General features: G+C 40.2%; 1 protein-coding gene across 14 annotated transcripts in view; it reads right to left on the bottom strand.

Moving 5' to 3' along the window:
* The window catches only part of LOC122431703 (aminopeptidase O (putative)), a 392,534-nt gene that overhangs the window by 64,099 nt on the left and 305,684 nt on the right, over positions 1–22,751 (bottom strand). For 9 of the 14 annotated variants that reach the window (XR_006266602.1, XM_043453080.1, XM_043453083.1 and 6 more), the window contains 2 exons: positions 13,219–13,395; positions 12,845–12,919 (listed from right to left, as the gene is read on the bottom strand). Coding sequence is in view for 13 of the 14 variants with exons in the window: in XM_043453080.1 (XP_043309015.1) it covers positions 12,845–12,919; positions 13,219–13,395 (252 nt within the window). In the remaining variant the exon portion in view is untranslated. The remainder of the gene's footprint in view (positions 1–12,844; positions 12,920–13,218; positions 13,396–22,751) is intronic. The other 5 variants (XM_043453084.1, XM_043453081.1, XM_043453082.1 and 2 more) reach the window with 1 other exon arrangement.

The following is a 22,751-nucleotide window of genomic DNA, read 5'->3' as shown; positions in this document are numbered from 1 at the left end:
CTGTAAAGCATCAAGGGATGAATATATTTAAACATGGAAAGCAGTCTTGCATTTAGAAAAAATTATAATGCATACATTAAAAAATATGTGCAGAGGCTGAAGAAAAGGCATTTGTGAGAGAACCTTTCCTGCATTCCAAAATATAATGCCTTGTTATTGGGTCACACTGTTGTTGGATTAAAAACAGCAACATCATTTTTGATTTGTTGTTTGATTACACACAGCAAAAACTGTGATTTTCATGTCATAGTAGCTTGGTCCACGACAAATATCACAAAAACCTCAAATGATCTAGATCTTGTAAAGTTTACGAACTTAACATGAAAAGCGAAGTTTCACAGCAACCCTTGCAGACACCAAACTGTCTCACCAGAGTCTTGCCCACTCTTTGGAAGGCCTGAGCTTTCAAAATCTGACCCAGTCCACACCTAGCCAAGCCAGCACTCGAGGGTGCTCCATGCAACGACCCCATTCTGGACGAGTTTCCAGGCCACACAGGGTGGCCTTGGAGGGGGCAGGCTGAGTCTCCCATGGAGTCCTTTCCACCCTCAGGTGTCCCTGCTCCATGACACAAAAGACCAGCTGCGCAGGTTTCTCCTCGGCCAGAACCCAAAGCTGCTCCCCCCCTCCACAAGCCCACTTCAGGAGCCGTTCCAGCAGAAGGCTGAAAAGAGCACAGTGGGGCAGAGCTGGGCTGGTCCCAGGCCAGTGCTGCGGACCTCCAAGTTCTCACGTGTAAAACAAGGGTTGGAGTTAGAGAGGCCCGAAGGCCCTCCCCAGCCCAACAGCTCCAAGTCCCGAACGGCATCCCACATAAAGTGCTGAAGTGAAGCGTGAGCTGTCGAGCTCTCCACCGGACGCGCTCCCAACCTCCGTGCACTCTTGTGGCCCGGCACACTCAAGTGTCAAGGACTTCAAGTAGCTTTCAGAACATTCTAGTCACTAGCGCACTCCTCCAGGTGCTCGATTTATAATTTTTCCAGTTATTTACGACAGCTCCTTGGTGGTGGTGATTTTAGTTTCTGAAGTTACCTCAACTTCTTCCTGATACCCTGTGCTGCTGTACCACACAAAGATGAGATTTCCAGTTACAAAAACAATGTTCGGAACTATGTTGGAAACTCAACATGACCAAGAACCATTTTAGAGAATATAAGCATTTCAAGACAACCACCTGTATGAAAATTCACTTTTTGTCATGAAATAAATTAAACACTGCAACCCTGCCTGGGGAAAGTTCTCTCCTTAGACCAGATATGACTGCAAACGACAACAGAGGAGGAGGTGCGCCCAATACTAAGTGTCATTCATTAGCTGGTATTTGTACAAGCTCCACCAGCCTTCAAAGGAACTTCAAATCAAAACAGTTTGAGAAGAAACAAAAGCGATGACTTGAGCACAAAAAATGATTATACACTCATTTAAAGCAGAGCTTTGCTAGAACAGAAATCTTATCAACAGCCTGAAGAGCACTTTTGAGAGCTTCCTGTTTGGAACAAGAACAATGACAATTTATTCTTCTATAGTGGACAAACTGAAGAGAGATGCAAATGAAACAGTAGATGAGTGCTGAGAAACAGGATTGGTCTTCTTGAACAAAGTCAAAAGATAAAGACAAAACTAACAGACTTGTATGCCTATTATGCCTATATTTGCTGCAAACCAAAGAACAATTACAGGAAGAAATCAAGGCTGTTTAGGGGTGTATGGCTTTTTTTTTTTTTTGGTCTGTAAATAAATTTAAGAATGTCTTCCTGTCTCGTTATTGTGGAGAAGGGAAAAAACCCAAGTGAATGGTGTCTATCCACATACCATTAGGTAGCAGTCTTTCACCACCTTATTTGAAGAGGCGCTCTAAAACACACTAAGTACTTAGTAAATGCTAGCTGTTTTAGATAAGACACCTCACTTAACTCCCCAAAGACTCTGGCAAGACACCGATCTCCCTCTGACAGGATGCGAGGTGGTGGTGCAGTCAAAGGGGGCCACCCTGGGAGTCAGGCCCGAGCCACTCAAGGTCTAAGGCCACCCAAGGTCTGCACACTGCAGGGAGCAGAGTTACCTCTCCAAGACACCAGCACCCCTCTGCAGGAAACAACTGGATTTTATCAGTCAAAATCCCAGAGACACAAGAATGGATTACTCCACAAGAATCAAAAGAAAGCAACAGCTAACAAGGATACGCGGACAAAGAGGACCAGAGTCACAGGGAGACAGAGTGGGAACAAAAGTAGGTCACTACAACTGACGCATGAGGACTCTAGGTTCAGTGACTCATTCGGGGAGCCTGGGTGAGACACTCAGATTTTCCACTGAATGCACTACCGCCTTCAGATCTGCAAAATGGAGGACAAAACCTTATTAGGATTATTTGGACACGTACAGATCCTCACCAGAAACAAAAGCCTTAAAGTGTTTAAAAAAAAAAACAAAAAACACATGGCTTAACACCCGTAAGAATGGCTAACATAAAAAAATCTGATTATATCAACTGCTGATGAGCAGGCAGAGAAACTGGCTCCTGAGGATCATCACTGGTCCTCAAGACATTATGATACATAAAAGAAGCCAGATCCAAAAGACTCAAGTGCACATGATTCCATTTATAAGACATTTTTAGAAAAGGCAAAGGTATTCAGACAGAAAACAGACTAGTAGCTGCACAGGGTTACCGACAGCGACTGACAATGAATGGACTTACAGGGGAACTTTTTGGGGACAGAAACCTGTTTTAACACTTAAGGTAGTGGTGGCTGTACAACTGTGTATGAGTGAGTTTCCTGGCATATCAAATATATACAACATATATTTCAATAAAGTTGTTAAGAGAGAGAATCAGAATCACTATCTTCTGTTGTCTATGAGAGCACTCAGCATCCTTCACGTTTAATGTCAGGAATAAATGTAAAAGTGCATCTTTCGACACTTAAAACTAAAGCTTCTAAGTGTGACAGTTAAGTAGAAAACATCAGAAACCAATCCGTGTATGAATATAGTCCAGCAATATCTTCTGTTTCTCGTCTGGATTCTCTCTGTCGTTCTACTTGAACATCTCACGCTATTCATGAATATCACAAATTTTTCTTGGACACCAAACAAAAATTGCCCCAGAAAATTAACAGAATGAGTGTTACTACTTTCAGTTATACATGAAACCACATAAAATAACTACTGTCGCCTTTTCAGTGGATATGTCAGAAAAATCAAAACCTATATCCGAGACCATTTCCCCCATTTTACATGGTTTCATTGGTATTAATTAGGAAAAGTTTAATTGCTTTCATAAAATCTGAATCTCCACAGATGTATGATTTAGATTGTAATCCTCCAAAAAACCAATGCTTATTTGATTTATAGAAGGATACATAAAATGATCAATGATTTGGATATACACTTCATGTCATTTTTGTGGCCCACCTGACAAGTTTGTTTGTGCTCATCATCAAAAAATAAAAGGGGAAAAGTAAATAAATAAAAGGAGTGTATAAGTGTCTTTAGAAATACTGTTAAAAAAAAAAAAAAAAAGGTCATCTGTGGTGCTGAAAACACATGGGATACTTTCTGAGTAAAATAACATCCAAAAACCAACAAGAGGGGGAAACTCTGAAGACCTCTGGAAGTCCCCACCTGTAATATTCTCATTTTGCCTTGAAACCACACGGGAACGAAAAGAATCCAAAACTGAAAGACACAAGTCAAGTTCAGAGGTAGCCTAAGTTTGCTGCAGCACTCTGACTTGACATTAGCAAGCCAGAGAGAAGTACAGCTTCCCCTTAACAATGTGAGTTTCAACTGCATGTGGCCCACTTAGACGTGGAAATTTTTCATTAATGAATACTACAGGACTACATGATCCATAAGCAGCTGAATCCAGCGGTGTGGAGGAACCTCAGATATGGGGACTCACTGCAAGTTTTTCCTGGATTACCCTCCAAGCTGTTCAAGGGTCAACTCTACTGACTTCACAGTTTCAGTAGGTTCACATGAAAACAACCTGAATTTGGGGTACAGAAATTATGACATCCTCAACTCTACAATGCATCAAGAGTTGAATGAACTGGAACCAATATTTGTATCGCTTCATTAGCCTGGACAAGTGGATAATGCAAATAACCCAAAGTGATACAACTTCCTTTCCTTGTGAGATCCAAATCACTCTGTATATATACCTGATGTTACCTCTGAAATGAGTTTGATTCAATTCTGCTTTCTTTCCAGTTTTTTACATCTCAACAGTAAAATCTCTAAGGACTGTTTTCCATTCCCCTGTGCTCCCTACTCCTTACTAAGGGTTTTGCATGTTGTGGATATGCAATGAAGTTAGTAAATAAATTAAGTAAATACAGAATTTAATAAGGAATGCATTACACAGAATCAGAGACAGTATTGCATTTCTAGCCTTGAGTTTCCAAAGCATCCTGATTCATAAGTGTCAGCAGAATTTCTATGATGGGTTCCAGCCTTACTTCCAGAACATGGATGCATTTATTTTTTAAAATCACATATTCAAATAAAGACACTAACACTATTTACATGTATGTCAATCAAACCCCTATCTGTGCTTACAAATCAGGTAAAAGCATTAAAATGGATTCAGTTAATTCAATTACCCAATTTCCCACCATAACTTCCAGCCTGCATGTGTAAAGGGTTGCTTTATCAAAACAAGGCCCAGGAATGGAAACCCTTGGTCCAGGATAGCCTCAAGTAAAACGCAACATATACATAGTCATGTCCTTGGTTTGTGCTACACTGGTTTGGATTTATCACATGCTATTTTGTAAATGATCTTTGATATGTTGTGTGTTTTATCTCCCATGGCCAGAAATGACATCTCCTGTTTCTTTGGTATTTTTCAGCAGCTTCTTACACAAGGCCTTATATACAACAAATCTAAGAAAATATGCTGACTGATTAGATTCATTTAAGGTTTTCAGCTCTCTGAAGAATAGAGTCCTTTTTTCCCTGTGTTGTTTTACGCACATACAAATGAAAATTACATAAATCCAGAGTTTTTTGTGGGAAACTAACATATGAGAGGAATATGATGGAGACGGAATTTCTAAAGAGGTGTTTGCAAAAAGTAACAGTGCTTTTAGGCCAGTAGTTCTGCCCGAGTGGATCAGAGTGAGCTTATTTATCGCCACATACAGAAAGTAGACTTCAGAATATCCACTTAGATTTCTCACAAATATAAGCCAACTCAAATCCAACTTAATATAAAATTAAATTCTCTAAAATTTTAAAGTTCCTGACAACAAGGGGCTTTAAAGAATAAGAAGTAAAATAAATTTAAAGCACTTTACATACAGTATCTCATTTAGTCTTCAAATCCACTCTCTGAGCAAGCAAAAACAGTTGCCATTATTCTCATTTTACAGAGGAAGAAAATAAAGCTCAAAAGTGAGTGACAGTTGGGAAAATGGACCCACAATGAAATATATTAAATAAAAATTTTTGGAATTAAAAAAAAATATCTGGGCATCCAGGAGAAAAAGCAGGTCACTCTGATGAAAAGAAATGAGGCTAGTGTCAGACTTTATGCAAGACAATGAAGGGACATATTCAAGATACTTAAAATATGAGCCAAGGATTTTATGTTTAGTTGAACTGACCTTCATGTACAAAGAGTATAAACTTATAAACATACAAGAGCTCAGGAAATACTGCTGCCCCAAGCTCTTCCTGAGAAATCCACTACAGAACTAGCTTCAAAAAACCAAAATGACTAAAGATCAATATAAGAGTAGATGATGAGCATTAAACAGACTTATTTGCAGAATTAAAGCTAAGTGATTTTATAAAGGATACAGTATAATGTGTAATGGCTACATGCTCTGACATTGTAGATATAATACAGCTATCACAAAGGGTAAAGGGGATGGGAAAATTACATGAAAAATACATTAGTTTGTTGCCTGTGTTACAGGTATTTATCTGGAAACTGAAAGATAAAACACTTCAAATCACAGGATGGAAGATAAAGAGGAGGGGGTGAGAAAAGGTAAATATCTAATTTTAGATATTAAATATTGCAGAGAAATCAATAAACACGAGCAAACAAAAGTGAACAAGGGGCAAAAATCTGTTATAATGTGAAAGTAACCATTAGAACAAAAACAAAAGCCTTCCTAAATATCGAAAAAAGGACAAAAGAAAAAAATGTATCATAAAATGGTGAATATTAGTTTTATAATGAATACAAATTGGCTTAACTGGACAAAATACAAGGATTTTCATATAAAAGCAAAACTCAAGTGACAAACTTAAGGAGCACATAAGTAGGAGGCAGAGTTGGAGTCAGTGTCCATCTTCCTGGCTTTGAGATTTTTATAGAAAAGACGAAAAAGATGACCCACAACTGATAGTAAAGCTCTACCAAATGTGCTTTAATGAAAAACTCTGTCATTAAAATTTCTTAATGCAGAAGCCAGGTAAGACTTTATATAAAGGTACCATTAGTGAGATTCATGCATCTAGTTGATTCAACAAATATTTGCTGGGGGTGTATATAATTAGGTCCTTTGCCAAGCACTGAAAACACAAGGTTTGAGTCTCATTTTTCCTTTGTGCAGAGACCCAAAAATATAAATGAAATATATGCTGGCTAGACTTAAAGACACATGCTAGCGTCGACCTCCTAAAATAGAAGATTAATGGAAACAGTGACAGGCCCTAAACAACACTGACACCGGTAGGTGCTACTAAAACAATGCATCTTATTAGTGCCATATGATACCAGGCACAAACAGCAGTTCACTAAAATGCCTAATATGAGGAACGATTGCCAAGTAAAGCATTCTGTCACAGGAATGTAACTAATGCTTCCTATAAAACTAAAAGTCATGAAATTTTTCCCTGCCCGCCTTCCTTCTCTAGCCAAACTCTTATGTTTTATATTAAAATGGCTTTCATCTCTCACGGCATGTAAGAGTTGATGGCTGCTGGCATCAAATCTGCTAAAATCAACACCAGTGTAATTATCTGCACACTTTCAAGCGTTTTCAAAATACATGCTGGTTGAGATTTTCCTAACTTTGAAACGTATGCTTTAAATGTTGGTGGTCTAGGACTGTCAACAGCCTGGGTTAAAAAGAATTTTAAAATCTTGCCCAAAGCATTCTCTTCTACAGCAATTATTCGACTTGTTTATAATTCATCTACCTTCACTAAGCGCTTGACGTAGTCTACAACATCCTCATATCATATTGCTATTTTGTGAACTACTTTAATGGTACATTTACATGAACTGATACATGTAAAGCACTTAAAAGAGTGCTTGACACATGACAAATGTCAGCTATTATTATATTAATAGTTCCATTCAAAGGTTCTTTTAAAAATATGTGAATAAGTGCGTGAGGGTAAATGGATAACAATACTTTAAATTTTTCCTATCATGTCAGCTGAAAATGGGAAGGATTTTCAGTACACTCGGAATTCTCACTTTTTTTTTTTAAAAGAACTGCAGAGTCTTAAAAAAAAATAAATCTATGAAATAGATGAAAATGTAACGATACAAAATTATACAGGTCAGAATTCCTTCGTGAGGCTATCAAAAACACATTTTATCAGCAATTCTATCTTGATCCAGCCAAGGGGTAAAAAGAAAAACAACTAAGATCCTGTGAAACTAGGTCTAATCTGAGACCTGGGTACAGAATATTTCGTAAACTATGTAGGGATTTCTAGGGATTTACAGAGAAAAAAGGGAGACCCACGAAAAAGACTGAGTTTCAAACATTTCAGCAATATAACAAATTGCATATTAACAGCGTTGTAATTACCCTTTTGTTTGGTTTCTTTTTAATTATTTTTAATAAATTATTCTGCCTTCCCCCATCACTCAAGTAAGTTGTCATCCAAAGGCACAATCAGAGCAACGCAGGACACAAAGGCACTCACTGATAGGGAGGGCGTCAGGGAGGGGCGGCTGGTGCCTCCAGAGCTGTGACTCATTCGATCCTTAAAGCTTTTCTACGAGATCAAGTATCAATGAAGCTATTGTAAGAGATTACAGCTATATATATGTAGACTGGTTATGAATTCTCACAGGGCAAGAGCTTTTCTGAAAAAAGGAAAGGGCACCAATGCCTGGGAAACCACTCAGCATGAAGGCTGCCTCAATTACATAAGACTGGCTGCCGCACCTACCATTTTGCTAAATGTGAGTAGTTCCTATAAAGAAAAGAAGACCCTTTGGTTCGGCACTCTCTAAATTCATCTGGCACCATTCTGCCAAGCTTTGTATACTAAGAGCTCCAGAGTCAAGCCTAACACAGTTGCCATCTGCTGTTACAGATCCAAGAAAGAACCAGATAATTTTTATTAGTCTTAAATACTGTTTTCCAGAAATCATAAACCAAATAGAAAACAGATCTTGGTCACAAAAGACAAATAGCAGTAAAGGACTTTATTAGTTTAAAATTTGTACCTACCTTTATCATGTTGAATATTTCAGTATCAAAACTGTAATAAAAACATTCTCCTAGAATGTGTAAAATTTTAAAAGGACCAATAAAAGTGGCAAAATGCCTAAACCAAGTTGGATTTAAAAAATGTCCTGTGAATTATTATCAAGTCTATCAAGGACTTCAGAATCAAGCGTGTGGAAAGAACAAGTGAAACAAAAGCAGAGTGAAAATGGTCCAGAATTTAGTATCACAAACAAAATAGTTCCAGTATTTTTCTCTGAAAGACTCAGAAAATCGAATTTATCATTTTTGGCTCCTACTAAAATGGCCACTGAATATTATAAACCGATTTTCATAACCATCTTCCTAGACTTTCATGTTTCACTCGATATTTCAAGGAAAATTTCACTAAAATTTAAACAATATTATGCTCAAGGGTTATTATTTTTCAGGTTCTAGCAGAAAAAAATTAAGGTAACCTTACAGGGTGCTGTAGTTGGAAACCATTTGTACCTAGTGCTTCTTATGACTACTCATAAGAGGCCAATCTCACCCTCGCCAAGACTCTTATTTGGAAACAAACTCACAGGAAGGAGTGCTTGTTAATAACAACAGCAAAGCTTAGTATTGTTGAATTTCCAATGTTTTGAAAGTATGCCAGTGAATACTTCTGACATCATGACCAGAAACGAGTATCTTAAAATTTGTTCCCTCTGTTATCAGATGTGAATAAAGTAGGAAGCATGCTTCCTTCAAACATGAAAACTGGAATTTTCCTTCTCTAAAAAAAAAAATCATTAACATCATTCAGGTATTTTCTACGAATATATGATTTCATAAATTATTATTCCACAGTATATCCTAATCCCTGAAATACTGATAAAAGAAGTATCAAAAACATTGTATTATTTTACATGTATATATTTATAAGAACTTTATATTAGTCCTCAATCTTTGAATACAATGGATAATTGGCATTTATCTTTGAATTAAAGATAAAAGGAGGAAAAAATGTGTGTTCTTTCAAAACCAATAGTCAACTGAATAAAATATATTAACATTATTTTAAAAAATATGCACTGGACAATTCACTGTTGGCATCACCATTGTTTAACCAGTCCTTTGCAGAGCAGGCTTATCCATTCATCCTAACTGTTCTTTGTATAGTTGTTCACGTCCCCTTGCCTTTCTGTTGCATAAATTATTCAAATTAAATAAAAGGAACTTGAAATAGTGAAAAAGGAAGAATATCAGAATGTTAAGGAGAAAAATACCTGACGACTAAAAGCAAGAGAGGTGAGTTTTTAAACTGAAAATTAAGAAAACAAATAAGCAAACAAAAATGTAAAGAAATTAAGGTACACCAGTGGAAAAAAGAGCTAAAACATCAAGATAAAATAAAACGGAAACAAATGTCAGAGAACATAGGAGAAAATGCAGACAAAAAAAGCCTCATTTTCAGAAAGACAAGAAGTGAGAACCTGTTAGCTGGCACAGAAGGACAGCAGAGCTACCTGGTGGGTGGGTGGGAAGGACGCGACGCAGCAGGACAGGCCAAGGGAGCATCTGAAATCACTTCTGCAGTGGTACCTCTCACTCAAGCAGCTTACTTTATTTCATTATTCGTTATTTTAACCCACAGTTGAGCACAGGGTAAGTTTGTTTTGCCTCTCCTTCTGAGTTCACTGCAAACCTCAATTAATATTTCAAGCTACACCAGCTTATGCCCACCACTTAGCACTTTCAAGATTTTAAGGAGGGAAATTAATTATTCCTATAAAATTACATTCTTTAATGTTTAACTCCAGCCAAATGCCCTTTTTTAAGATTCTGGCCTTGCACTGCTTTTTGTTTCCCTTCCTCAGGCAGGTCAGAAGACTGCTTTCCCCCAGTCAGTAAAAATCAGAGGAAAAATGCTATGACCTAGCATAGTTAAATACAGACCAGTCATCCCCCAAGTTCATTCCTGGGGCTGAATCCTGCCTGAGGCCTGAAGATGCAAATAGAGACTTGGGGGATGGAGGAAAAGGGCAGCAGGAGGGAGAGAAAGGGGCCAAGACAAAGTAGGCAAATAAAAGCGATAGCTAGATTTTAAATGTCCAACCCACAGAAACAACTAAAACTCTTTCTTATTTTATGGTCACATAAAATAAATAAAAGGAGAAAAATTCTAATGTTATAGAAAAACAGTAAATGCATGAAAAAAAAATTGACTAACATTGCTTCTACCTGTGGCATGGTGAACATTTTAAAAACATAGTTCAACTCCATGCTAAATTAACCACCTAGATTCCAATGAATAACAGGTTCAAATCCCAGCAAAAGGTTAACATAAGACCTAGGTTTGAATATTCAATACCACAGAATTTGATCTGTATTTTGGAACAGACACTCAGGCGATCAGGGGACACACCTCGGCTAGGAGCTGCTGGACAGCTTCTGCGCCTTTCAGAACTCGTTCTAACGCCCTTGGTGGCTAATCGCACCCCCTTTCTCCCTGTCCTTGAAAATATCACATGCTTTGCCTCAGTGAGCTCCAAACTCTCTCCAAGATACAGCAGAGGCCAAACAGTGGGCAAAGGGCTGAGTCGCTGTGCACAACCAGAAGGAAAAACTGGAGACATTGATAATTAATACTCCCTTGCACAATTCTTAAACTCCCCCCCTCCTGGCCCCCCTCCCCCCACCTCCACCCTCAAAGCTAGTCAGCTTTAAGCTTCATTCCTTGAAAGGAAGCTCGGCATGACAGTCTCAACCCACTTCATTTTCATGTCCTCCTCAAAACTACTGCCCACAATTTCTAAGAAAAGTCAGAAGCACGTCCTCCCCATAAGCTCCAGCACAATAGCCTCTCTCAAGGAGAAATGCTCAGTGAACAACTCCAATTTTCTTGGAAGGCAAACTCCTCAGTCCCTAGCCTTCTCATACTCAGAGGGCAGTGGTCAGGTCACAGATATGTTTACTTCAAATTCAGATTTCGGTAGTGATGGTACCTGGTAATCCACAAAGGGTTTCCCCTCCTTTTATGCAAGAAACATTGTGTGCTTGGATAATTTTACTTTGGGTTTAAAAAAATAATTGCTAAAAAATATTTTTTTAACCACTAAATGAGCCAATTTGTAGTTCTTTTTCCTTCTTTGGACATTTTATGATCTCATTCATCCATCACCTCACAAACATTTTTAAAAACACCTAGACCATGAAAAGTTAAACCAACACAACCTACCATAGCATGCTAAGGTACAGTCAGAAAACTCAAGCCAGTTCAAAACGACCACTTTTTCTGTTACTGTTTAACTGAAGTGACATGTATGACTCTTTGTTTAAAAAGGGAAGGGCTTTTCACACACTGAATGTCTCCTTACAAATGACCATACTCCTAGGCCAGTTCTTTTTGTAATTCTCGCAGAAGCTGCCCTCAGTATCCTTAAATGCACTCTGAAACTTTGGTATCACCTTCATTATGATCTGCTTTGTGCACATTCTCGGACGCTGCAATGCCCATACTAAGGCAACACATCACAGAAGTTGGCAGCAATGCTATCAGCAAGAATTTGGCTTCAGAGTCAGAAATGATTCATCATACATTCTAGCAGCAGAAAAACAACACACTGCTATTTTAATCCCTTGGTGCTTTCAAGAATCAAAAAACAGTAAAATAATTAAAGCAAAAGCAACAAAAATCCTATCTGCTGCAATGTTTGTAAAAACATTCACTTTTAAGAGTTTTCAACAAAAGCACTCAGGAAATAACAGACTACTTACCTTATTTCATAATATTAACTACAATGACAAATCAAGTTTTAACTTAATACAATTTCAGGACAAAACAGGTAGTCCAAACTTGTGCAAAGTAGCATACTGAAATTCTAAATACAGAAAAACAAATTTCTCATTTGCTTTAAGTAAACAAAATCCCTCCACTGTTTCAAAAATAATACACTTCTTTCATCTTCTCTCTCCATTTTTGAGAGTACTCTATAGTCTAAATTAATGAGTGTGAGTGGTCTCTCCCAGGATCAAACAGAGAAACCTTATACTGTGGGTCATTTATTCACAGCACTCCCTGGTTTTTAGAGATATTATATCATAATAATGTAATACCATATACCATAATAAATGTTACTGGTCTAATGTAATAATGTAATGGAACTGGCTTTTCGTCCTAATGCTCTATTTAAAGAGCATGAAAGAAATATGCATCCTGGGTCGTTTTCACTTCCTGAGAACAAAGTACGTTGATAATCACTAGGATTATCAATCAGTATTTCTATAGAACTATACCTAGGTAAATCTTAAGGTTTACTGCAAATTTAATTAAAACTTAAAAAAAAAAAGATGCTACCCTATTGTTGTGACCAAGTATTCGGGTGGCAGATGGGGAGACTGATCAAGAACTCCATCCAGTGCTCTCTTTCGGGAACCCCTACCTTCTCAAACACTTCTTCTCTGTCCTTTCGTTTCCGTTTTCGGGGTCTCCGGTTCACTCGAACCCATTTCGCGACCTGAAGTTCAAAAACCAGAGGGCGTTTTTACACATAGGACGACAGGTCGCCAGGGCCGCCCCTCAGTGAGAGAGAAGAAACGATCGACGGTCTCACGGCACAGCCTTCCTCGGCTTCACCTGGGGGAGCCACCAGCACCTTTAGGGCATCCAGAGGCCGCCTCAACGCTGCGGGCCCTCGGGTCTGCGGCGAGCCGAGGCCGTGACCTTCGCCCCGGCCGCTCCCTCCGTCACTAGCCCGCTTGGCCGCCCCCGCACCGGTGCGCGCAAGAACCCCCTGACGAGGGCCATCTTACCCACCGTGGTCGCGCGCCGCCGCCGCCGATCCCGGGCTCCGCGCCAGAGATGCAACGCGGGACCCACGGCCCGGGGAGGCAGGGAAGGTAGCGCGTGGACCGCGTCGCCCGCACTCACCTCGGCGCTCACTTGCTGCGCGAGCCCGCACTCCGCCCGGGCCTGGCGCTCCCTCTGCAGCGGCTGCGGGGGAAGGGGACAGAGTCAAGTTTATCTCGGGAGCCGCCCCAGCCTCCCTCCCCCGCGCCCCACCAACTCGGCGCGCTGACCCCCTACCTCGCCCGCAGTAGGTGAAGGTGAGAGCCGGGCGGCGGAGCCCGCGCTCAGAGCCGTCCGCCCCGCCAGCCGGCGGAAAGCGGCGGGCGCTAGAGGCCCGCAACACCTAAGGCGCAGGGCGGGCGGCGGGCGGCGGGCGGGCGCTGGGCGGGGGCGGGGCCTGCCTTAAAGGTATAGGCGGCCGCGCCACCCTCCCCGCAGGTCGCCTCCGCCCCCGCCCCCGCCGGCGTGCCGGCTATTTTATTGTTCTCTTCGCAAACATCTTTCTTCTCCGCGCGCGGGCCCGCGCCCTCGCTGGCGCTGGCCGACCCCGGCGCGCGCGCTTACCTTTCCAGTCCCCACCCATGCGGGACCTGGGGTACCCGCGAAGAGGCTTCTCGGCCGCGGTGGGAGCAGAAGTGCTACCCGCCGGCCGGCGAAAGGGCTTAGCAGGAGAAGCGCCCTCCCCGCCGCGGTCAGCCTGAACTCGCTCTGCGGGTCAGAAACCCAAGTGTTCAGATGGCCTTCGCGGAGGGAGAGGAACTTTCCTAATGGAGTTTCCTCTGGGAATGAATTAGACGCCATTAAGTTGACGTTTTTCAGTGCCCCCTCCGGACTCCGAGGAGGAGGCAGGTGACCTCCTGGGGGAGAAGCCGCGAGCGCGTGAAAGGCAAACTCCGAGCCCTGCCCGCGCGTCGCGGGAGCTAATGCGCTCTCGTTGAGCGCGGCCGGCGGTGCACTCGCCCGGCCTTTGGACTCCCCCCCCCCCCAAAGCGACTAGTAGAATTTAAGAAGGGAACAGTACCTTTTCAAAAATAGGGGTGAAGTTTCCACTTGGTTTATAAAAGTGTACGATACCCTCATTTTTTTCCGCCGACCCCCCAAAAGGCTTTCTTTCCATCCTCAGCAGCTGAGCCAGCCTGGGGATTCAGTGCTTGGGGAGAACAGTCGGGTCGCATCCGCGTTTGCTGATCTTGGCCATTCCTTTAACTTTATCGCATTTCTCTAAAGAAAATCTCTCTTGCCCTCTCTTTATTGCTACCCCATCCTTCTTTCAAGATCAAAAGCTTTAGATCAAAGCCAAGATCAAACTCACTACTTTAAATAGAAGCAACTTTGCCATGGAGTATTTTACACAAAGGGGAGCTACTTAATGGAGACATCAGAGTAGAAAACTTCATTTTATCCCTTCATCCCATATTCATAACTGAACTACTTAAAATTACATTGATGATGCATTTCTGTTTCCTAAAACAAACAACAGTTCTGCTCAAATGGGAGATTCTTGACTTGTGTTTGTGTTTCCCGGAATTAAAAGAGAAAAGAAAAGAAAAGCCTATAGAGCGTTAAATCGATATATTAACCATTATTGGCTAAGTGCTATGAAATGCATGCTCATTTGCTAAAGATTTTTCAAAGTGTTATCGAATCTTTTTATACATGATGTACAACCATCACATACAATTTTTGTACTGTAAAAGAAATGCATAAAAATAACAGCTTGCAAGTCTCAAATGCACATACATAGGCAGGTAAAAATTACAAATGATAAAGTGGATTATGTAATTGTAGAGCTGCTTAATTTTAAATGGAAGTAAAACTTTGAACTATGTAAGCTTACATGCTACTAAAAACAGTTCCAGAATCAATAGAAATCTATCACCGACCGACATTTCCCTCTACCCAGTAGAAGTTTTTTCCTTGGGAATTCACTGTCCCTAAAAACCCTGATACAAGCAGTTCAATATTGATGTACAGTGCCATGCCTAAATGAACCTTTCTTAAGTGTCCTCTTGGTTGATTTAGCAACAATTAAAAAATATGCAGTCTTAGAAGAAACAAAGCCAAAGTAAATTCCAACAATTCAGCAGCAGGAAGAAAGGTAACTATTGCAAATTAAACCTCATACATACTTGTATAAAAATTTGCTGTTACAGCTGGGTAGTTAGTACTTAAAAGCCTTCTCCCCTTATAATTTTCATCTGGTTGTGGTCTCAGATACACACACACACACGATCATTCCTCATTCTAAAAATCCCACGGAGCCACTGGAAAGATCTTAGGAACTGAGACCTGGGAACACCCGCTTGCTGCCATTGACAGTCTCCTTTAAACCTCCTAGCACCCAGTTCACAGAGAACCTAACAGTTTCTTGCACAAGCTGAGCAAAAACAAACATCCTACTGACACTCTGCTCTCCTAGGACTTTGAGTGGGTAGCAACCCCTGTGATGCATTCTAAGTGCCTGCTCGCTTGACTCCATCTTTGTTCTCTTGCCCCCCAAACCCAATCCATCCTCAGCAAAGAAACCAGAATGATACTTACAAAGGTAGTTCAAATGGTATCTTCTTTGCCTGGCTGGCTCCTACTTACTCTCCAGGTCTAGGCTTAAGCAACACTTCTCCAGAAAGGTCTTTCCTTACTCCCCAATCCAAATTATGTCATCCTGCTATTTTTCTAATAGATCCTATTTATTTACTTTAAAGTAATTCTCTTTTATGGATATTTAAAATTTTTTATTAAGAGTCTTTATTTTTTAGGAAAATCAGGAAGATTTGTGCAGATGTCACAAAGTTCCTGTATGCAAACATGACTCACAATTTCTTTTATTATTAGTATCTTACATCAGTGAGAGAATTTGTTACAGTTAATGAACCAATATTTGATACATTATTAAGTAAAGTCTAGGGAATGGCAATCCACTCCAGTATTCTTGCCTGGAGAATCCCATGGACAGAGGAGCCTGGCGGGCTACAGTTCATGGGGTCACAAAGAGTCGGACATGACTGAACGACTAACACTACTATAGTTTACATTAGAATTCACTCCTGTACCGTACAGTTCTATTATAACAATTTTTATTAATTTACTGAATGTCTGTTTCCCTGATTGGATTTCAATGTCCAGGAAGAAAGAGTTCTGTCTCTTCTATTACTGATCTTTATCTAGTCACTAAAAATACTGCCTGGCACATAGTAGAAAAATGCTCAATAAATGTATTAAGTGAATGGAAATTCTCCAGGCCAGAATACTGGAGTGGGTAGCCTTTCCCTCCTTCAGGGGATCTTCCCAACCCAGGAATCAAACCCAGGTCTCCCAAATTGCAGGCGAATTCTTTACCAACTGAGCTATCAAGGAAGTTCTACTACAGTTCTACTATAACAGTTTTTACTAATTTATCAAACGTCTGTTTCCCTGATTGGATTTCAATGTCCAGTGTAAGAATAAATGACTGAATAAATGGCATATGAAATTTCATGGGGGAGAATCTTAAGATGAAGATCTTTCTAGTTAAGTCCTTTTTGTTTCTCTACTAAAATATCTTATTTTGTAAAGAGCACAGAATTGTGCATTTTTAAAAAGGAGACACCATGGGATATCAATTACATTGCCAGGGTATTTCTAAAATGATGCTTTAAAAAAAATACAAATGGGAAATAAAAGTTTTGAATTCCCTCATATATTAATCACTAAAGTTATATCCCAAAATGGAGGTAGGAACTGAATTTAATCTTGAATGAAATATTAACATATTTCATGATAGTGGAAAAATATTAATTCTTTTTGATCATATTTAATATAACCTCAACACATTTCTTCTTTTGCCCACCTAAACCTACCTTGCTTCATGAGCAGGTCCTAGGGAAGGTAGGATGTGGAGAAACTTGAAGACTATTTTTTAAAAATTTAAATTCTTATAGTTGAGGATGAATGCTCTAATAATTATCTTTGAAAATGTGGTGAAAGTACTTTAAAGCTATCTTTTAAAAACAAATGTTTTCTGTTTGAATTACACTTTTAAAGATTATTTGTCTAGTAGAGAAGCAAGTTTTGAAAAAATTTGTTTTCTGAAACTCTCTTGTCAAAGCAGTTTATAATAGCTGAAGACAATTTCAGAAGCTGAGAAAATTTCAGAAGCTGAGAAAAATGCCATTGCTTTAAAATAAAAGCATTAGTTAACCTAGTGGCTGGGGATTACTTTCGGAAGGAAACCCTTTTTTTGTTTTCTCCTTTTGTTTAGTTGAGAGGAAACGATTCCTTTCAATGGAAAATGACAGTGATAACGTTTCATGTCGTTATATGGACATGTGCTTCTGCCTTGTGAGGTGCAGTCCAGATGAATGAGGAGCAGCATGCCCTCCTAGGCAAGCAGAAGGCGGAGAGGGCAAACCAGGGGAGCCCTTTAATTAAATCAAATAGCTTCAGACTGCAGATTACACTCCCATGGGCACTACACTACACTCCCATCCACTAGAAGTCAAAGGGCCTTTTAGTACCAAACAAGGGAGAAAGGTCCAGAAGCTTTTGCTGGCTACAGAAGGACCCTACAGGTCAACATATACTCAGGGTAAATTAAAAGGTAAGAGACTACACATGTCTGGAAATAAAATCAAGGTTAGTTTAAGTTGCAAATAATGACAAGCAAGGATTAGGGGCTAAGTTATCCAATGTTTATGTCTTTAAATTTTGCTCTGTCATTTTAAAATGTAACATTCCTTTATGATACCTTTTTTTTTAATTTGACTGCTTGACTTTAGAAAAATTATAATTTGTATTATTGCCTGTTTTGTCCCTGTGTTAGAACGAATGCCTAATTTCTTTCTGAAGAGGACTGCCAAATGAACTTCTCAGTGGAAGTCCTTATAAAGCATAGTTTTCAAAAAAGGAAAGCTATCCCAAAAGTGCTTTGCAGTAACCTGGCTAACAGAATCTCTTCCTCTTAGTAACCATATTCCTGAATTCACTGTTGCTCAGAAGCTTCTACAAGCTTGCCTGAGGAAGCATACTCAGTTCTTCCATTTCTTGGTCCTCTCTAAATGAAGCATTAGCTATCAACTATTGGCTTCCCAAAGGAAAATATACCACGGTGCACAGCCCCCTCCCAAACCACTGGTCAGGAGGTTCACAGAGTTGGCTGAAACCCAAACTCTGACCCAGGATGGTCTGAGATTTTCTTAGGTGAAGGCAGACCACCACACTGTTGGCATGGGATGCATCATCCTGGTGCTGTGTGAAATTCCTCTTGCTGCACTGTGTTCTGGGAAGAAGCCATCAACCTTTATTGAGGTGCATTATAAAAAAGAGCCCATAAAATCCATCACAGTGTTTATTGTAAGGATGGTTTTAGAGGGTTGTTTATTACATTAAATGGTAATTTTCTGTGAGGACCCACAGGAAAAACTTCTCCATAGTATCAACAACAGGAATAGTTGGACTTAGGCAACTGGTTTGGTTTACCTCATGAATACTGCAAATTTATCCCTTTCCCTTATTCTAGAAAGCTCTGTGACCCAACTTTAAGGCAGGCATAGGAACTTCAGGAGATACATATTGTATGCTAATATAAGTTCTGGCCTCCCGTGTATTATTTTCCTAACATTATTTTCATCTTGCTTCAGTTTTCTTACTTTAACTTATTTTTATCATTTTATATTTTGCTTTCCAAGAGTTTGCTTACTTCTGTTTTGGACAAAAAGGAATATAAATAAATAAAATATTGGGGGGTTATTTTAATTTCTTTAACTTTCTTTTTCTTTTTTGGAGGGAGAAACGGGGGTCTGAAAAAAATTTTATGGTTCTAATATTTTGCTCCATTAACAACATTTAGCAGTGAATTAAGTATAGAACGTAAGGACATATGATTAACCCTACTTATAAAAATTGAGGGAAAGAACTGTTAAAAAATAAAGCCAAAAATAAATATACTATACAAACATCACAGAGGACTGATATAAAAAATGTTAACCAACCAAGTATTTTATCACTTTTGACTGATATCAAAACCAGAGGAACATATAGACCGGTTAGTCATTTAACAAACATATGGAGTTTGCCTACTGCAAAACGTAACACTGGACTTTGTGAATACAAAGATGAATAAGACTCCACCTTGTTCTCAGGAGACTAGTGTGACCAGGCAGTAAGGCGACATGGTATAAGTGCCCAGACAGCCTGTCTGGCTTTGAATCCAGACTCTGCCACATATTAGCTGTATGACCTCTTTAAGCCTCTTTCTCATAGAGTTGAGAAGATCAAATGACATGCAATGTGCTTACCAGGGGAGGCAGTTGTTACTTATCAAAGTCTAGACTACTGGAAGTAAGAAGCAACACAACATCACTAAAAGCTGGGGGAAAGTGACCTGAAGACAAAAAAAAGTGCTGAAGTATTACATGTACCAGAGACCACGGAACCTCAGATGGGGTAGAAAGAACCAGAGCAGTCAGTTTTGTACAGGATTAAGTTTGCAAAGCGCTTCCACATATAGATTGTTCTGTTTGTTTCTCACACTGTCCCATCTTCAGGATGAAGAGAATGAGTCTTCAGGAAGTGTAATGCCTTTAGTATCTCACATTGTGTGGCCTTAGATCTCCTGCATGGAAATGTAGTGTTCTTTCTATGCCAGCAGGAGACCTCAGGGAACATCTTGCCTGACTTTAAGATATGTGCTTCTATATGTGTGCTTAGTCACTCAGTTGTGTCTGACTCTTTGCAACCCCATGGACTGCAGCCCTCCAGGTTCCTCTGTCCATGGGGATTCTCCAGGCAAAAATACTGGAGTGGGTTTGCCATGCCTTCCTCCCCGGGATCTTCCCAACCCAGGGATCTAACTCAGGTCTCCCACATTGCAGGCAGATTCTTTACCAGCTGAGCCACAAGAGAAGAGATCTGCTTATTAGAGAATAAACCACAAATAAAACATATAGATTAAAACACAGCCTGTAACATATAATCCTATTCCATAAAGGTCTCTTGGAACAGACATTATAGAAAACAGATATTAGTATATTGCCCTCAGTATACATGTATGACTGCAATTCTTTATAGGTGCTTAACATTCATGGCTGTGAGGATCACAATAAACTGTAGACAACTCTTCAAGAGATGGGAATACCAGACCACCTGACCTGCTTCCTGAGAAATATGTATGCAGGTCAAGAAGCAACAGAACTGGACATGGAACAACAGACTGGTTCCAAATAGGAAAAGGAGTACGTCAAGGCTGTATATTGTCACCCTGCTTATTTAACTTATATGCAGAGTACATCATGAGAAACACTGGGCTGGTTGAAGCACAAGCTGGAATCAAGATTGCCAGGAGAAATATCAATAACCTCAGATATGCAGATGACACCACCCTAATGGCAGAAAGTGAAGAAGAACTAAAGAGCCTCTTGATGAAAGTGAAAGAGGAGAATGAAAAAGTTGGCTTAAAACTCAACATTCAGAAAACTAAGATCATGGCACCCAGTCCCATCACTTCATGGCAAATAGATGGGGAAACCGTGGAAACAGTAGCAGACTTTATTTTTTTGGGCTCCAAAATCACTGCAGATGGTGACTATAGCCATGATATTAAAAGACGCTTACTCCTTGGAAGGAAAGTTATGACCAACCTAGACAGCATATTAAAAAGCAAAGACATTACTTTGCTGACAAAGGTCCGTCTAGTCAAGGCTATGGTTTTTCCAGTAGTCATGTATGGATGTAACAGTTGGACTATAAAGAAAGCTGAGTACCGAAGAATTGATGCTTTTGGACTGTGGTGTTGGAGAAGACTCTTGATTGAGAGTTCCTTGGACTGCAAGGAGATCCAATCAGTCCATCCTAAAGGAAATCAGTCCTGAGTGTTCATTGGATGCTGAAGCTGAAACTCCAATACTTTGGCCACCTGATTCAAAGAGCTGACTCATTTGCAAAGACCCTGATGCTGGGAAAGATTGAAGGTGGGAGGAGAAGGGGACAACAGAGGATGAGATGGTTGGATGGCACTGCCGACTCAATGGACATGAGTTTGAGTAAACTCTGGCAGTTGGTGATGGACAGGGAGGCCTGGCATGCTGTAGTCCATAGGGTCGCAAAGAGTCGGACACGACTGAGCGACTGAACTGAACCAAACTGAACATTCTTGCACACAATAATCTTAAAGAGTTTCACAGGTGAAATATAAAATTATGTAGGGGTGGTATCAGATCAATGTTTACCAACTCCTGACTGCTCATTAGAATCACCAGGACAGTTTACAAAGCCTAATGCCCAGGAGGCACTCCAGACCACTGTGAAAGTGGGCACCCCGGCACACAAGCCCCCCTCCCTCACCGGGATTCCAATGTGTAACCTATGTTGAGAACCACTAGTTTGGATCATTTTAATGATGACCCATCTCTAATAAGTCCAGGTGTTTGGGAGACATCTAAATTTCAAGGTCAATGCCACAGAGGATAGCCACCTATTGTGTTCTATTACAATAAGTCCCTTTGGGCAGATGGCAAACACATAGCTGGACAGGATGGGCTGTCTGGCTGACCCAGGGTAGCATTTCCTGTGGCTTACTCTTAGAGGTAAACTTCGGGGCAAGATTAGTTAAGCACATGCGCACACACACACAGAGTACACACAAGAATTAAAAAGAAGTAGAAGATCTCAACAGTACCCCAAAGAAAGGCAAAAATGGTGGATATTTGACATTTTAATTTTTTCCAGGTTCCTCATTAATATGATTCTGGATCCTGACTGAAAACAGCATAGGTCCTCATCTTCAGGGACCCTGATTCCAGGGCTGACCTGGAATTCTGTACACATGAGGTGGTATGTTTCCCACGCATCCCTTGTGAACAATGTTCTGATCATGTTGATGGCTGCCACCCATTCCCTTGAAATGTGTAAGTATTTGGAATATTGTTGCATCGGATTTGAGGATAGTGGAAAAGACCAGTGGAAGAGACCCTTTGCTGTGTGCAAAAGCTATTTCACACAGGAGGAAACCCAGGTAGCCTTCCTTGAGCCTCGGGCACCATGCTTTAACCAAATGGACTTCCGTGTTTAGGAAAGACACCCTACATTGATATTACAGGAAAACTATTCTGGAAAAATGCTTTATCGGTTATTATCTATTTAGGCTCTGCCACGTGGCTTATGGGATCTTACAGATCTTACAGCTCCTCAACCATGGATTGAACCCAGGCTCCAGCAGTCCAAGTGCCAAGTCCTAACCGTTGGAGGGCCAGGGAATTCCCATGATACCAGCTATTCATTTAAAACACAAACATATATGTTAATACTTCACTAGTTTGAAAAGCAAACACTCATGTCTAGGTCCCTTTGGCTAGTCCCTTAAATGGAATGGGTGTGGTATCTGTAAGTGCGTGCGCATGGAGTGCCGTGCTTCTTAGACTCTGTGGCCCTTGGCATGTCTGTTTTTCTTTTGCCAATATTTCTATTTTTAAAAATCTTGCCCAACTAACTAATAAAAATGAAAAAAAAAAAAAAAGAAAGAAAAAAAA

Source organism: Cervus canadensis, chromosome 30 (genome assembly GCF_019320065.1).
Source record: "Cervus canadensis isolate Bull #8, Minnesota chromosome 30, ASM1932006v1, whole genome shotgun sequence".
Lineage (NCBI taxonomy): Eukaryota > Metazoa > Chordata > Mammalia > Artiodactyla > Cervidae > Cervus > Cervus canadensis.
The sequence above is the reverse complement of the archived record's forward strand: the minus strand, read 5'-3'. Positions and strand labels throughout refer to the sequence as shown.